This window comes from Ursus maritimus, unplaced genomic scaffold (assembly GCF_017311325.1).
Source record: "Ursus maritimus isolate PB19 unplaced genomic scaffold, ASM1731132v1 scaffold_26, whole genome shotgun sequence".
Lineage (NCBI taxonomy): Eukaryota > Metazoa > Chordata > Mammalia > Carnivora > Ursidae > Ursus > Ursus maritimus.
The window spans coordinates 31,340,284-31,358,711 of NW_024425119.1; the positions used below are offsets into that span (position 1 = coordinate 31,340,284).

The window sequence follows — 18,428 nt, forward strand, 5'->3', positions numbered from 1 at the left end:
ACCATTCCCTTTTAGGAATATTTACTAGGAAATTGGCACCAATATGCAAGGCATGTCACTAATTAACTGTGGAATGATACAACAATGCTGATATTTGTGTAAGATCTATGTGTGTGCAAAACCTAAGCCATAAATGTGTAGGTGTTTTTATCAAAAGCCTTCCACCATATGTCTCCACTGTGTGAGAGGTCTGTCATTAGCATTGCATTTCTATATATTAATGTTGTAACTAATTAAGGGGTAATTTCTAAAATGTTATCTTGAAGAATCTCTTGAGTTCCACAGTGGAGGAAACAGAGCTAAGAATTAACAAAATACAGATTCAAAAGAAACCAGGGTAAATATATTTGCATAGAGAAAATAATCCAAAACTAAATGCATGGGTCAGCTAAGGAAAGGCAGGAGGCAATGAGTTAACACACTAGGATGCAGGATGGAGTGGGCAGAGTGTCTGAAAAAAACTGAGAACGTGACTGGGCAAATGACTTTGGGATACACGGCAGGGAGTTTGCCCTGGGACTCTTATTCTGAAAAGGAATCTTGTTCCCTGTGGCACTAGCAGAGGGAAGGCTCAGTGCTTTCATGTGCTGTCACAGTGGTAATAAGATTCTTTAGAAGTGAGCATTCTATGATCCCAAGCACATTCAGGGAAAATAAAGCAAAATGCAATTATTTCTTGTATTGGATACAATGTGGAAAAACTAGTCGATATTCTTTCTGGGACTTAGCAAAGTATTTTAATATGAGATGGATAAAATTTTGATTTGTCACTTAATTTTAATAAGGGATTTATTACATCAAAAACCTATCCCCAAAACTGTATCTACAGATTATCAAAATTACTATTTGAAAAATGTTTTAAAAGATTTTTTAATTTATTTTAGAGTGAGAGAGAGAGAGAACACCAGCAGGGGCAGGGGCAGAGGGAGAGAGAGAGAGAGAATCCACAAGCTAACTCCCTGGTTGAGCATGGAACCTGACATGGGGCTCGATCCCAGGAACCTGAGATCATGACCTGAGCTGAAACCAAGAGTCAGCCGCTTAACTGACTAAGTCACCTAGGCGCTCCTGAAAAAATTTTTAAAAACTGAGTTGTTTTGGTGTGTGGCCCTAAACAATTGGTTTTACTTTTTTAAAGAAACCCAATTCAATAAATCAATTTTTGAATGACACTGAAAACTTTGTGAGCAAATCGCAAAACTTTGTTACTCTTTTATGTGGTCTATTCAAGGATGATTTAATTGGCAGATGAATTTATAATGATGCTCTGGTGATTCATATCGGTACGAAAGCCACAAGAGTAATTAATGGTGAAAATGACTGGCCTTGGGAATATCGTATAATATCTGAAATAAATAATTTCTAATTTTAACCCTCTGATATCTACAAGTCTTATCACCATTCTTTCAGCAAGTATTTCTTAATTACATGCAATATTTCAAGCATTAAAATGAATATTAAGAATGCAAACATGAGTAAACTGTTGCTGCTTTCCACTCAGGGTCTGGTGCGGAGATGAGCGATTATAATGTGGTATTGCCCAGAACACAAAGAAGGAAGACCCAGACTTTGCAGGGAACGTGAGAACAAAGTAGAATCACAAGAGGTTTTTATATGTGGTTGGTGAGGTTTGACTTGTCATGAAGGATGAGTAAAGGTTTGCAAGGTATATAAATATTATTGGCTAACAGTTACTGAGTTCCTAAATATGTGTTGTTTTAAATATTCTATATATATATTAACTCACAACAACCCTACCAAGTAATGCTATCACTATCTTCACCCTACAGACAAGGAAGCAAACACAGACAGATTAAGGATCTTGATCAAGTTCACATAATTTGCAAATACTGGAACAAGATTTTAAATGTAGGTGCTCTGGTTTAAAGTTTAAAAACAAATATGTCATACTACAGACAGGAAAAGAGGAGTTACAATTAAGAGTGTAAAAACTAGTGTATTAGCAGCAATACACTTGGGAGTTGCTGCCCTTTATCTTGATTATACTCTTAGGAATTTTTAGTAGAGAAAAGATATGTTTCCAAAATGCTAAGTATATCTGATAATTTACATTTTTCTTGATTTTCTTATGTATTATTTTAATCAAATTGACAACAAGAAATGCCAGTACCTCTTTGTATGAAGACATAATCCTTTCAATAGCATCAGCTCCAGAGGCCAGTAAATTTCGAGCAGTGGTAAAGGCTTCTGTCCGCTCACTAACCATTGCTTGTTTTTGGCCATCCTCTAGATCTAAAAGCAAATTACAAAACTATTGAGTTTTTCAGGTGACTATTTTATTTTTAAAAAAGAAATTGCAGCTAAAAAACCCACATGTAAATATTTCATTAGTATCAGCAATTTCCTAGAAATTTAATGAATTATTGAAAATATAAAATTTGTTCCAGATTTTATTCAAAGCTTCCTTTTGTTTTATTATTTTTCTAGGAGGAGAGGTAAAACACTTAATTAACAACTAAGACTGTTTTCATTTAGCATTCTTTTAACCCTTTCCAAATTCAACTCTCGGCCCTTCCTATGGCTAGGCAATAAAATACTACTGATTTGGTCAAGAAAATACTAATAACTGGAATATAAGCAGATATTTCTAGTTTGGTTCCTTCAATAGAACTGCACATTAGCTGACCTTCATAATCTAGACTCAGTGTATCTATTTCACCCAAACTGCACCTACATTCCACAGCACCTCAAACGAGCCATACCCCGTTTATGCTTTGGGAGTTGCATATACCATTTCTTCTGACTGTAATCTACTTCCCTTCCTTTTTTGCCAAGTTCTTTCTTCAAGAAAGTTAACTCTTTAATACAGGTTTCCCTGGAAAACCTTGTCTGGCTTTTCCAATGGACTACAAAGTCCTTAAAGATAAAGACTATGCTTTATATTCTTTATTCCCGGTACAAAACAGAGTGTCTAGCACGTAGTACTCCTGAATGTATACTGAATGAATGCATAGATAAGTAAATGGATAGATGGATGAACATCCTAAATTACTGTCAATGCAGAATTATGGTCAAGAGTAGGAGTTAGACTAGGTTTCAGTCCAGGCTCTACCACTTATTGACAAATGGTAAGACAAGTAGAACAAGCCAATTATCTTCTCCAAGCCTATTTTCTCATGTGTAAATGAGGGAATTAATACTACTATTTGAAACAATTCTATCTCAGAGGATTGTTGTGGGGCTTAAAGGTGAAACGCAAATGAAGTATTAGCCTAATCCACGGCCTATAATAAGTGCTCTAAATATTAGCTGTTATTACTTTCTCTGGTAATTATTATTATTGCATATGTACTCAATTTAGTCTTATTCTTCTAAATTATTCTCCCCAGTCATTACTTTAAACTTCCCATCAATATGATTCTCTCTTTGGTTCTTCGATAAATTATCTCCAAAGTTCTAAATTAAATACTGTGAATTGATGAAAGTATTAGAATGATTTGATAGCCATTGGCCCATTTTTATACATTTCTCTCTGGTTCATCTCAGTGTGAAGATTTTTTGTTTTTGTTTTCTATAGCAATGCAGATATTTAACTTGTGCCCTCCTGGGACTACCAGATACTTTTACCTTTACCTGCTCATAAACACCTCAGCTGAGTTTGAAAGGGATCCATGCATAATATAAGGTAAAATGTGATTTTCAGCTCTTTCCTTAGGGGCCTCACAGTTTGGTAGGAGAGGGAAGACAAGTTCCCAAATAACTGTACAGAGCAGCCTATGATGAGAGTTAACATGAAGTGTTTGCAGAGGCAAAAATCATTTCTTGGTGCAAGAGACAGGAAATGTTTCCTGGCGGAGCGTACTGTGAGAGAGGCCTTGAAGACGATGCACAATTTTAATAGACCACAAGTACGGCATAAGCATGGCACAGAGAAAGGAAATTTCAGACAATGCCAATTGAATGATAAATAGCCTAGTCATGTTACAGTATGGGTGGTGTCAAGCACAGATTTCACTTGAGTATCAGAATCACCGTGTGTTCATGGGGACCTTTTATGAAAGTCCAATATGGCCCCTCCTAGAGCTACTGTCAATCACTGCTCTGGGAGCTACTGTTAGTTCCCTTGAAGTTAGTTAGTTTCCCTCAGACTGGAAAAAAAAAAAAAGGCTCCGAGTGCTGGTAGAAGTGAGGAGTGAAAGACGTGACTGGATAAATAGACTGGGAACAGAATGTAGATATTCTTAAACACATTTAAATGTGTGATAAAATTTAGATAGCCACAAAAAAATTACCGAAGGATTCTCAGCAAGCTACCAAAATAATGAATTGCTGTATCAGTTAAAGTTCTAAGAATAGTTTGGGCTTATAGAGAATCTGGCTGATGATCTAAAATAATTATGGAATTTTATGAATCTGGGTTAAAAGGGGTTTGAGTAGCAGCTTGCATCGACAGCCTCTGTTAAGAAGGAAAAACACGAGCACAGATGGACGCGTGTTTGATATGGCATGGTACTTTCCCTGTTGCTTGGGCAGATTAATGCCTACTGGGTTTTCTTCATGCTTTTAGCAACAAAATTACGAATAGCTGTGAACAGATTTCATCTGACTTTTATTCTACTGGTTGTTTTTTGGCAGGTACTATGAGAACAGTGCCCATAGTATTTTGCCATGCACACAACAGCCAACTGCATAACCTCTATGAAAAAGCCAGATTGCTTAGTTTCAGAATATAATGACCTCAGACACTTATTTATTTTGTACCATAGGTCAACACATTTTATTTTCCTCACCAAATATTTTCAATATTTTTGCCGAATGCTTCTCATTTAAAGATGTAATATTTAACATTAGATCTGCTCATTTTACTGCTACTTTTCAGCTCTGCTAATAGAAAGTATTATATTGAAAATGGTGACATCTGTTGTTATTCACTGAAAAGGTGAGAAAGGGTTTAGAAACTAAGGTTATGTTATTATACACTTGTCAAAACCCATGCAAGTGTACAATGCAAAGAATAAACCCTAATGTGAACTGTGCACTCCAGTTAATAATGCACGCATATTGATTCATCAGTTGTAACAAATGTACCACACAAATACAAGATGTAAATAATGGGAGAAATTGTGGGAGAGAGGGGATATTTGGAACGCTTTGTGCTTTCTCATCAATTTTTCCTTAAACCTAAAACGGCTCTAAGAAAATTAAGTCTATTAATTTTTTTAAAATGAAAAAAAAAAGGTAAGTTATTCCTCTGTGCTTTTTCTTTGGATTTATAATCTGAGTTTATTTCTTTTCATTTGCATTTTACCTTTATCACCTTGACAAATCTCGGCAAAAACTTATGGTCTTCTAACATATATAAATATCAAATCTAATTGGATTGAAGGTCCCCATGTGAAATGAAAAACCAATAAATTTCTAGAAGATAAAATAGGAAAGTATCTTCATGGCCTTGGATTAGGCAAGTATTTCTTAAATAAGACATAAAACCACTGACTGCACACACAAAATGATTGATAAACTTAACTATGTTAAAATTATGAACTCCTCTTATACGCTGTTAAGAGACTGAAAAAGTAAGAATAGAGTGGGAAAATTAGTATCTGAGATTGTGTGTGTGTATATCTGATGAAAGTCACATTACAGAGTAGGAAAGAGCTTTTACAAATCAATAAAAAAACACCAGATAAATCCATTTAAAAGTGAACAAAAAACTCATTGCTACTTCATAAGAAAAGCTATCTAAATGGTGAATAAGCAAAAACTACTTAATCTCATTACCCATCAGAAAAATGCAAATTAAAACCACAATGATGTACCACTATGCACTCTTGAGAACATTAAATTGAAAAAGACTGACATCATATATTGACAAATGTTTGTGGAGCAACTAGAACTCTCATATGTATTGTATGATATTATTTATACAAGTTTCAAACCCAGCAAACACTAACAAATGGTTAGTAAAATAATGATATTTACTTCATCTTTACTGTGGCATGTTGGGGGGAGGAGTAAGTGGGGATGGGATAGTAGGCTGAGGATGGGGGTAACACTGGAAGGACACAGAGTTTCTGGGATGAAGGTATGTTTCTGTTTTTTTGCGAGTGGTGACTACGTGTATGTGTTAACTTTGTGGCAGTTCATTCATTGAGTGGTACACTAACGACAGAGTCCTAGGGTCCTTTATGGCCTGTATGTTATACTTGAAAAATTATAGCTACCTAGCATAGCTATGTAATAGGGATAACTAATTACAACTAAAAAGTACATCTTTCATATGTTTTGCTAATTATTGTTACAATAATTGGTCAACAGGAGAGGAAGTATATCCAAATTGACCCATAATATAAAATTATATTCAAATAATTTGACATTAGAATATGAGACACTAACACAGCAGGTGTTATGGATATAGTCTTGTTGGAGGTACATTTTAGGAATAAAAAACATCGCCCTGTTACTAGGTGATGATCGAGTTTAGTTCCATTCTTAAGAACAGTGCCTCTCAGTGGCTACTTTTGACGTGCCACCTTACACTAGCAGACCACCCACAGACAGACACCATTGGCAGTGCTAGCGGCTTAGATGCTTCTTCCCTGTTAATGTCTGTGATAAGGTCTGGCAGGAGGGACCTATAAACAGTTTTCCTTGGCCTTGCCCAGAACTGTTCTTGATATGAAGAAAAGTGGCCTATAACATTAAAAAAATTGAGATGATACCAGATGGCCGATAGAAACAGAAAAGATGCTCAACATCACTCATTTTCAGGGAAATGCAAATCAAAACTACAATGAGGTATCATCTCACACCTACTAGAATGGCTAAAACCCAAAACACAAGAAACAACAAGTGTTGGCAAGGATGTGGAGAAAAAGGAACTCTCATGTGCTGTTGGGGGAGGCAAACTGGTGCAGCCACTGTGGAAAACAGTGTGGAGGTTCCTCAAAAAATTAAAAATAGAGCTACCATATGATCTGGTTGTTTTACCTAAAGAATACAAAAACACTAATTCAAAGGGATACATGTACCCCTATATTTATGGCAGCATTATTTACAATAGCCAAAATATGGTATTGATGGATTGGATTGATCAATTGATGATCAATTGATGAACAGATAAAAAAGATGTGGTATACATACACAATGGAATATTATTCATCCATAAGAAAGAATGAAATCTTGCCATTTGCAACAACATGGATAGAGCTAGAGATTATAATGCTAAGCAAAATGAGTCAGTCAGAGAAAGACAAATACCATATGATTTCACTCATGTGGCATTTAAGAAACAAAACAAATGAGAAAAGGAAAAAAAAGAAAGAGAGAGAGACAAACCAAGAAACAGACTCTTAACTATAATGGTTATCAGAGGGGAGGTGGGTAGGGGGGATGTGTGAGATAGGTGATGGGGATTAAGGAGTGCACTTGCCTTGGTGAGCACCGGGTGATGTATGGAATAGTTGAATCACAATATTGTACACCTGAAACTAATATAACACTATGTTAACTATACTGAACTTAACATTTAAAAAAAATGAGATGATAGCTCCCAGGTAACTATTTTCTTCATATAATTTCAATCTCTCTCTTAATATAAAATAAAGGCGGAAATATCCTCTAAAAATACAAAATAGAAAATATACATAATTAACTATTTCAGTGCCTCTTTTTCAACCATCTGGTTACATGATTACTTAGTGTCAATCTAATTTAAATCCTTTCTAGAGCAAGTTCCAATATAGCTAATATGGAGGCAGCATGGTGAAGGGGAAAAAGGCAGTGCACTAAGAATTATATAGTGTCTTCTATCCTCAGGGCTTCCATTAACCATCTGTGTGACTGTAGGCAATTCTGGGGCTCTAGACTAGAAGGCTTGGACGCTCCTCTTCTGATGTGAAAATGGCATGATTCCATATGCAATTTCATAAAGTGAACTTGAATATAAACATATTCCTGTCCTTACCATAAGATTTCACTTAAAGTTGTAGGTAAATGGTATAACAAAACTACTAGAGAACGATTTTTCTTTTCTCCTCCCCCCCCCAAAAAAAAAAAAAGGAAAAGAAAAGAAAAATTATGCATGCTCTTCCTCCTATTGACATTTTCACCTCGGATTTGCTAATCATTTCCAAATGCCTTGCTCCTTTAACTACAATAACCATGCCAGCGAACATCTATTGAGCATTTCTTACGAGGCAGGCAATATTCTAAGTTTTACATAAGTCACCTTCTTTTATCCTTGTAACCAGCCTGCTATAATTACCCCCATTTGGCAACGAGAAGCACAGAAAGGTTAAATGATTTGCCCATAGTCACAGTCTTACGTAGTAAACAAAAGAATCAGAATTTGAACCCAGAACATCTGACTCCAATGCCCACATGGTAAGACTATAGTAAATATTAACAATTGCTTCCACCTAAGTTTTTATTATTTGCCAAGGACTGTTTCAAAGCACATTAAATACTTTATACATAATTTCATAACAATTCTGTGAGATATATATTCTTATCCCTGTAGTTATGATGGGAAAACTGGGACATAAAAGCTTATGTAACTTTCTCAAGGATGGGTAAGTATTAAATAGCAGAATCAAAATTTGATCAGTGCCCTGCTTCTTTTTATCTATTCTTTTCTTTCTTTTCTCTATCCTACCTTTTCTCCTTTTCTCTTTGCCATACCTCTTTTATTCACCCATTTTTTCCCATGTATTTTTGTCTTAAAATGCACAGTATCAGGTGCTTGATTCGTCTCTAACATTAGAGACAATGCAAGGCATATGTGTAAATTAAGATTGAAGACAAGATTAGAATATAGGGTATGTAATTCCAAGACCTCAAAGACCTATCATTATCTAAAAAAAAAAAAGTAATTCTACCTGAGTAGAATGGTAACTTAATATTTTCATATGTTTAATTATTGTAGGTCAATATATTTAGTAAAAATATGCATAGAAACATTATAAGCATACATGTAGTAACTTTAGGAATTACAGAAGATAGTGAAGTGTACTCTCATTATGTTGACATACGAATTCATTTTTTGTCTGTGTAATTGTCATATTGCTTCTCTTTGTATAAAATTTTCTTCTGAAAGGAAGCTTTAAGAATTACTTGGTTTATTTGCATAAATGTAATTATTATCATAATTTCTATTTAAAATTTTTATGTTGTCTCTTTAGTTTAATAAGATATTTTCAGGATTTATAGGATTTACTTTTAAACATCTTATTACATCACCTACAGAAGTAAGATTGTTAGACTCTTTGCATACACTGTTTACTTCTAACTGGTCTCTGTGGGGTTAATTTGTCACCATTAATAGTTGCATTTTCTTTGTTCTGTGGTGAATACTTCAGGGTTTTCTAATAAGACCAGTGCTTCCAAGGACTAACATAACTACACCATAATCTTGTCATTGGGGTTATCTCTAATATATATTCCAAATGAAACTTTTATCCATAAATTTAGAGACTCACTATGAATATCTGATGATTTTGTCAAGTTTCTTAGTAAAACTAATCTTAAGACCATAGGTTTTTAAGTTGTCTTTTTTTTCTCTAATACTCTTTTGAAAAAGTAATTATTTCATTATGGAAGGATTAAATCTGAAAGTATTATTACTAACAATGACTTTTTCAATATAAACTTATTAAAATGATTAAAAAACAAAATATAAAAACATAAAATTTAGTTTTCCTAGCGATCTAAATACACTGGCTATCAGTTAAGTTGTGGAATATATTTGGTATATGTATAGTACTCAACACTAAGGGACTGACAAATCTTAATTTACTAGAGTGAACAATTTTAGGTTAAGAAAGACTCAAATTTGACAAATATTTTTGTAAGAATTGGTTAAAGCATTGAAGCACTTTTTCAATATAGTATAGAAAAGGTAATATTGTACTTGTTTTTATTAGATGACTTCAAACAAATAACTACTGATTCTCAATTCAATACCAAAAATAACTGTAATATAGTGTGAATTCTGTTACGCTCTTTTAGTGCTGCCTTGTGCTTTCTAAGTAATAATTGTCACCATATATCAAGAACATCAAGAGTATGCTCTGTACTTTATAAACATTACTTTACTAAATCCTTACAACAGCTCTCTGAAGTAGCCTTTCTGATTTTCATTTTATAGGTGAGGAAACTGATTTTTAGAAAGTTTAATTAACATGCCTAAGAGGATACAGGCAGGAAGAGGGAAAGCCAAGTGTTGAGCAAAGCTCTGTCTCACTACAAAGACCATGCTTTTCTCTAGCGCCTTCAACGCCAAGGCCAATTCTGGTCAAGTGGTTTTTAAAGAGGAGGGAGAATATTTTATTTTGGAGGAAGAGCAGAAAAATGATGCTTTTTTAATTAATTCCCCCATCCTTGTCAATTACAACCCAAACTCCCATCTTAGGTTTTATACAACATTTTAATGTTGTCCTTCTTGCCCTTATCTTTTTTAGTTATTCCAAAGGATGAAAATGTTGGTTAAAACCACTGAGATAGTGACAGAATAGAATTAGATGCCTGGAACGTGTTAAGCCCTACCTCCCACAGTGCCACTAAATCCCGCTACATAGGATATTATCTGTATTACCTACAAGTAGAGGAGAGCTTGTTCCAGGGCATGAAGCATTCCCTGAAATAATATTCCTGGTTCCTTCATGTAGTCAACCAGTTCTTCAAATCACAAATCAGGGCTGATCCAGTTATAGAATAGTTATAGACTAAAAGCACAGAATGTACAGAACTGAAGTTTACAACACATGGGGAGAACTTGTATAATACTCTTTTTGAAGGTATTAATTTGTTTTGAATTTAAATGCAAACTAAAGAATCATTGTGTGTTAGGCAGAATAATTAAAAGTGCTCAAGGTTAAGTCCCAGACACACTGCATCAGAGATCTCTGAAATATCTCAGAACTAGAAAGGTGTTTTGAGCCACTTGTCATTTTTTTTTTAATATTGCTGATCTTATTATTGGATGCCGCAAGGTCTGCCATTGTTTCTGACCAATAATGACCATAGAGTAACTGCACACACAGTTTCTCTCACACAAAACCAGCAGTGACAGCTTCAAGAGAACTAATTTTAAACATATACTTGAGATTGAGCATAAATGTCATTACCACCATCTGCAAAGCCAGTTGCGGTGATAATAGGTACAGCCACCATAATCAGTCCACTGCTGCTCCAAACATACTTCATCAAGAATTGCTCTATCATGATGTACCACAAACGTTTGGATAAAATGAGGTTTATCTGATCTGCTAAAGCTTTGTAACTTTTCTGGAGTTGCTCCATTTCTACCTATGGAGGGAAGAAGAGATAAGGATTAACCTAGCAGGAACTATAAAATTAAATATTATATGTTTGAGGACTTTCAAATATATAAGCATATATATTTTGTTTTACTTAGTATAGTATTATCTATGATTCTAACAACCAATAAATAGATCAATATCAGGATTAGCCATTATTATCTAGTTTTGGCCACACCTGTATTATTTTTAAAAAAAACCATAATGCTCAGTCAGTATGATGTTAAGTATAAAATACATATAAGTGATTTATAATTATGATTTCAAAATTATATGTATAAGATGTTAAAATTAAATAATATCCTGTGAGACATGAATAAACCATGTTAGACCTTATCTTCTTTGATCAAACCAAAAACATCTAAAAATAAAGACATGACACATATATGTGTAATTAACTCCACTTCTGAACTAACTCAATTTACTGGATTTTCTCTTAAATGCAAGAAGCCTACAGGATGCTATAATTTACATCACCGAGTTCAATGATTCAAGAGGAATGACCAATCAGTATGGTTACTATAACACATGAGACCAATTTTCAAGTGGGAGTAGAAGTCCTAAATTTGCTTTAAATTTTCTTCTTCAGGTTGCTACTACTTCAGAATTTTTTTGATAATTGATGATGCTTCAAAAATTAAATAATTCTATTTGGTAATTAAAATACCATTTTCAGCTTCAGAATTCCTTAATATTTCATTTGCAAATTCATTTGTATTAAGATTTCAGATGCATCACCATAAAAATTTCCATCATAGTTAATATTCTGAAGTTACTTTAATGCACTGCAAGCTTATGTAATTAGGCTAACTATTTTGGGGATCTACTTGATGTTGAAAATCTTTAATATTTAAAAATAACATTCTGGAACTCCTTTTCTCATCCTCATTTCTTCTCTAATCTTAGCTTTTCCCTCAAAGCTAGGCAAAATTTCATTTCATTGCCTCTTTTTATTTGTGTCAAAATATGGTGCTGAACATTAACTAAGAGTAATGTAAATGCTGTTTGTGAGACACATTCTCCTGCAATTCTTAGGACTGAGGTCACTCCATTGATCAGATATGCAAAATTGTCAAACTTGTCTTTCATGTAAAAGCATGGTTTTTTTCCCCTTCTTGAAAAACAAAGGAACAACAACAAGAATACCATCCTAAATTTACCAACCTAGTGGAAATATGTTTACTGAGTTCCAAACAAAAATTTTCTTCTAATGCTCTAGGACCAACCAGTTAGAATTTAAGTTTTATGAAAATGTTTTGGAGATAATTCTGAACATATTTGGGTAACTGAGGCTAAGTAGACTGTTTTTCAGATTGCTGAAAATCTTATTCTCATGAAACTTCAGAAAAGTTTGCACTCCACAGTTCTTTAACAGATTGTAATTAAAAAGGTAAGGAAGCATATATTTCAAAACAGGTTTAGATGTCATAGAAATCTAAAACGCTAAAGAAGTGGGTCCATCAACAGGACAACAGATGGTATCTAGCACTGCAGTGGCAGCTGGAAGAGTCTCACATTTCACTCATCACCTTAATTTCTGTCTTACCTTATGTCCTCTGTAAAAGGCAATTTCTTCGACATTGGCTATAATTCTGGAGTGCACATACCGCAAATAGCCTTTTCTGTGAGCTTCTTCAGCCACCAATTTACCAAATTTGGGAGAGCAGGCTTTCAAAACTTTAGCAGTGGCATATACCACAAGTCCTGCTAGTAGGGTGGGTCCAATTGGGCTCGCTCCTCGGGATGTAGCAGTCTGGATAAGCGTATAGGAGGTCAGGATTACATCTAAAATAGGCTTGGTCAGATTGGAATATAAGTGAGCCACAGATTGGGAGAACATCATAATATCCTCAGTAAGAGATTGGTCAGGGTTTGCCAGCCTCCCATCCATGTTGATCACCTTATAATAAGTCTGATTTGTAAAATAGGTTTCATAGGCATGGTCTACCAGGCGAGTTCTGAAGGCCAAAGCCAGTTTGCACTCCAGGTACCTGATTGCACTGTTAACAAAGGTGGCAGGGATAGCAATCATAAGCCACTTGATTAATTTGATGATGAAAGTCCGAGGCTTCTTTTCCACGATGCTTTTCACGATTTTTCCATCCAGACCAGCCACGTAGATAGACAGAAAGGTTCTTGAGATTAGAGCCACCGAGTGGAGGCAGAGCCAGCCTGTTTCAGTGGTCACAAGTTTTGGAAAGAGAATTTTCCGAAGTTCTAGCAGCTGTTTGAAAAAATCTGCATTCACTCCAGGACAAGGTTTTTTACAAATGTTCTCGGTGCAATGCAGTATTTCTCTGTTCTCTGCAGCCGGATAAACTGCTTCTTTTTTCTTCCTGTGGCCAGATTGCTTTAAACGCTTGCCAATGATGGGATAGAGTGTTTTCAGAGCATATGCCGCAGCCACCAGGCAGGCAGCCCTTTTAGCAGCACTCGATCTGGTCCATTTCACCCGATCAGCTGCTGCATTTAGCATATTTGTCATTTTCCCAGTTACCCAAACAGGCTTCAAAAGGAATTGGTTTTAAAAGATCATGCTCCACGGGAATCCCCAGCAAATGTTTCAGTAAGTCCTACAGCGTTCCATAGTCTGCAGCATTTCTCCTCTTCTGTTTTTTGTTTTTGTTTTTGCTTTAATTTTGCTCTGCTGTGACAGATGCAGCAGAGCTCAGACTCCAAGGCATCTACGGGGATGAATCCCTCAGAAGCTCAAGCTGCACCAAGCCGCCCCAGGCTCCTCCCTCTCGGGCTCCTCATTGGCTGGGAGAGCGGTGGGACCTTGGAATCCTCGCTGCCTCCCTTTGAACCTTGAAAATGAGGAGAGCAAAACGAATTACATCTTTAAGCAGGAATTCAAAGAGTTAAACGTCTATTTTAGGAGAGGTCGAATCAGGGCAGCTGCTGGCGACAAAACCTGCCCTAGCTACTGAGCATGCTCAGCGTCACTTAGAAGCCCACAGAAGTTTCAGAATATACATCTCTTCTCTGAGGTTTTGGTAGGTACCACAAGGGGAAGAGCAAAAAGAAAGGGAGATTTTCAAAGAGCTATAAAACGAGATGAGGGAGAAGGAGCTAGGGAGATGAGGGAGGAGGGACAAGAGGGTTGACAGAAAAAGAATCTGAAAAGGGTATGCAATGAATCTAAAATGGAGAGAGAAGAAAGTGACAAGTTTGGAGGGCACTGGAAAGAACAAAGTATCAAATACTTAGATCTGCTTTTTGGTGCCACTCCCCTCCCCCCATTTTATTTTTTTCTCTCTGTGGTATCACATGAAGTCCTAAAACCTATCAGACAAGATGTGGTTGAGGGTTCCCCCCCCCCTTTTTTTTTCTGGTAAATAAGTAGAAATCTTCTGTATTATAAAAAAATAATTATTTGCTATACTTTCATCTCCGTGTTTACTTGTCCTTATAAAAAAATCTTCGAGCCCCGTAACTACTATTTTTAGCAATGAAGCATATTTATTTACAATGTGACTATTAAACCAGTGCAATGTTTCCCTTTTTCCATCTCCCTGTGTTCTTTAGATAGTTGTACTTGGAGGTATGTGACTAGCTTCTCCAGAACATTACTTATTTTTCAAGAGTTTTGTTTGTTTTTGTCTTTTTCAAGCTTTTGTTTTGTTTCTTTTGTTTAGGCTTAGAGATAATCTCCTGGTTACTTCCCATGTCCATCTTGGTTACTTGACAAAAAGCAAGTGTGTTAAAGAAAAATTCTGTACATCACGAATGGAGGACTTAAACTGCTAAATAGTCAAGCAAAATTCTGCTTGACTATGTTCAGAATTATCTCCAAATATTAAATATTAAAAATATTCAAAAAATGTAAAGAGCCTTTTTTTAGGTAAGGTTGGGTATATTCCCAAATATGCAAAAACATTTTTGCTTTCCCACCCGCTCCCCCTATACACAACATACATACACATCTCTAGTCATCTGGAAGTCTGGGAAAATATGCATTAAACAGAGGTTGGCAAATTACAACCAAATCTGGCCCTTTAGCCAAGAATAGTTTATACGTTTTAAAGTGGTTGAAAACACATCAAAAGAGGTGCGCTTGGGTGGCTCTGTTAAGTGTCTGCCTTAGACTCAGTTCATGACCTCAGGGTCCTGGAATTGGACCCCAAGTTGGGCTCCCTGCTCAGCCAGGAGCCTGCTTCTCCCTCTTCTTCTGTCCCTCCCCTGCTTGTACTCTCGCTCTCTTGCTCTCTCCCAAATAAAGAAATAAAAATCTGAAAAAAAAAATACATCAAAAGAAGAATATTTTATGACATGAAACGGTTCTGAAATTTTTATTTCGGCATCCAGAAATAAAGTTTTATTGGAACATAGCCGTACCCATTTATTTGCTTATTGTTTATGGTTTTCAAGTCACAGTGACAGAATTGAGTAGATGAAACAGAGCCTAAATATTTACTCTACCTGACCCCCTTCAGAAGAAGTTTGCCAACCCCTGTGATAGAATATAAAACTTGTCTCAGTGTTGAATGATCTTTGTTATTCAGTTTACTATGAGTAAAGAACTATTCTTTTATAAGTAATAATATTCGTAAACTTTAAAAACTCTTTTCCCATGTACCTATATTAATTCCAAGAATCATCACAGGTCTCTTTTCGTTTGTTTGCATTCAATTCAGCAAATTTATAATGCATGAGTGGCAAATTCATGCAAGTCTCTTTGATAGTTGGCCATATTAGCGGCACAATCATTTCATTAAGACTTTCTAAGTCTGTGTGTAGAGATCATGGTGTTATAGTAGGTATTTTCAACATCTTTTATTCCTAATCTTATGCTTTTCATGTGTCAAATAAGGCTGTCTGACATTTACAAATTTTAATTCTTTATGTCACATCTCCTCACTGGGACAGACAAGTGGAAGGCCAGGGTAAACTTAAGTGGGAATGACAAGAGGGTGTTCAGCCAGGCAGAACATGCTACACAGAGGGATGTGTAGGTCAGAAAGCTGCTGGCAGTCGAGGCAAGTGGCTTACATCACTGACATAGGACAGCATTTCATAGAAGGAGCAGTGTAGTGGGAATCTAGATGCAAAGAACATTAGAGATCCAAACAGGCCCACGCTTAATTGTAGCTAGGTCAGTTTACCAAGTGATATGGAGGCTGGGGTACAGGAGCAAGCTTTTAATGTGTGGTGAAAGACTTGTTAGAATGAGGATGTAGGTATGAGGAAAATAAGATAGAAATTTGGTTGCTAGAATTGTGTACAAGGAAAGTTGAAAGCCAGTTACTATAACTGGGGAAAAGGTCAATGTGAGATTTGACTTGATGTTGAGCTCCTTAAGTACAGACCTAAGTACAAAACCATTTAAATTCTACTCCCACCCTTCATTCCACCTTGCTCCCAAAGGTCAGATTTGGTCCTAGCATCTGAGACTATGTTCCAGCCTTCAGGACATTCAGAGGAAGTATTCAAGATGATAGGAAACCAGATAGGTAATTCCAGTTGGAAATATATCCCACTTAAGTAAGAAACTAAGAATGTCAAGGTAATTCTTTCATTTTTTATACTGGTGATATTCAATTAAAACAAAGATAATATTAATTTGTTTTGAATTCCAAATTAGGTGACAAAAAGGAGGTTCAAAGAAATCACTTGTTACTACACTAAACATAATTCAGCCTAATTTCTACTCAAGCTTCTCAACTTTACATGTGTTTGTATGGAAAAGTATTAAAATTTGCTTAAGAGAGGAGAAAGATCTTAGAAAAAGATCTTGAAAATGCATAAAAATTAAAAATAAATAATAGTTATCAAATTACTCTCTTCTCAAGTGTGATTTTTTTTTAAAGTATATTTCATGCCCAGTGTGAAACCCAATGTGGGGCTTGGACTCCCGACACTGAGATTAAGACCTGAGCTGAGACCAAGAGTTGAATGCTTAACCAACTGAGCCCCTGAGGTGTGATATTCTTAACCAACCTAGGTGACCCTGAGGTGTGATATTCTTAACCAACCTAGGTGCCCCTGAGGTGTGATATTCTTAATGTCAGTGTCAAAGTGAACTGTGAACTACTAATATCCATGGAAGAGCCAGATTAAATAGATTCTCTATATACTCAAGAATATATATAAAACAAATTAAACCATATGCTTTATAAACTGTAAAACATCATTATAAAAAATGATTTTATAATAGATCTACATATACAAACATATAAATAAAAAATGTATAATGTAGACAATATATATGTTGTATGTTTAGATAGTAAATCACCAGAAAGTAAATATTTTTTAATAATAAAGATAAATTAAGATTTAAGAATTTTATGTGGATTTCCTTTCACCAAATGCTAAGTAGTATTTCATCTGTGCTGTATTCCTTTCTTGAACTGTTTCCTGACCCAAGAGATTACCTTATTGCCCTACTGGCCCTAAAATAGCACTGTGTTTGACTCATTATCTATCGATCATGTTAGTCTTATTCATGTGAGGCAGAAACAACACTAAAGATGAGAGCTTAGGTCAACATTTCAGCTGTTAAAAATAACCACCTAATAACTAGTTCATAAGGAAATGTCTTTTGCTGTGAAGGAAAAACCAGCAAATATCTTGTCTGAAGATGTGTCTCATAGGTCAATTTTTTCCTTAGCCTAATTGACCACTTCTGCCTCTCTGTGACTGGAAGGAAAGCAGTGAGAGTTCTTGATTTCTCAGTAAATTGATCAACCTCTCCTTTATGTCCTTTCACATACAATATATCAAAAGAGTCGGTTAATCCTTTAGCAAATTATTTTCCCCTTTTAGTTAATTTAGTCAATTTGTACCTGCTTAAAAATGTTGAAAGTAGGAAAGTCTAATAACTCTGGGTCATTGCTTCTGCCTTGACTGTATAGTTTAGTCACTGAAAAATGATCAGCCACTCCATGTGGAAGACTAATTTGTTCTGAAATGCTGTATTCACCTGGTCTGATTAAAACCATAATAGGTATACTTGGTGAATTTTTATTATAAAAATCAGTATTTATGTGATTAAACAAGATATCTACCCTGGGACATAATCCTATTTTATGTACTCCTTCCCAATGACTTAACAGAAAATATTTGAAATTTTGAGATATTCCCTAGGTTAAATTCTGGAAAACAATCATGACAATTGAGGGGGGAGGGTACTTTGTGCATTTATTTGTG

General features: G+C 35.4%; 1 protein-coding gene across 1 annotated transcript in view; it reads right to left on the reverse strand.

Moving 5' to 3' along the window:
- ABCD2 (ATP binding cassette subfamily D member 2) overlaps positions 1 to 13,945 on the reverse strand; it is a 60,198-nt gene extending 46,253 nt beyond the window's left edge. The window contains exons 1-3 of the mRNA XM_008704452.1: positions 12,826 to 13,945; positions 11,088 to 11,268; positions 2,132 to 2,253 (exon numbers count right to left, since the gene is read on the reverse strand). Coding sequence (XP_008702674.1) covers positions 2,132 to 2,253; positions 11,088 to 11,268; positions 12,826 to 13,764 — 1,242 coding nt within the window. The 5' untranslated portion in view covers positions 13,765 to 13,945. The remainder of the gene's footprint in view (positions 1 to 2,131; positions 2,254 to 11,087; positions 11,269 to 12,825) is intronic.
- Between the last annotated feature and the right edge of the window lie 4,483 nt (positions 13,946 to 18,428).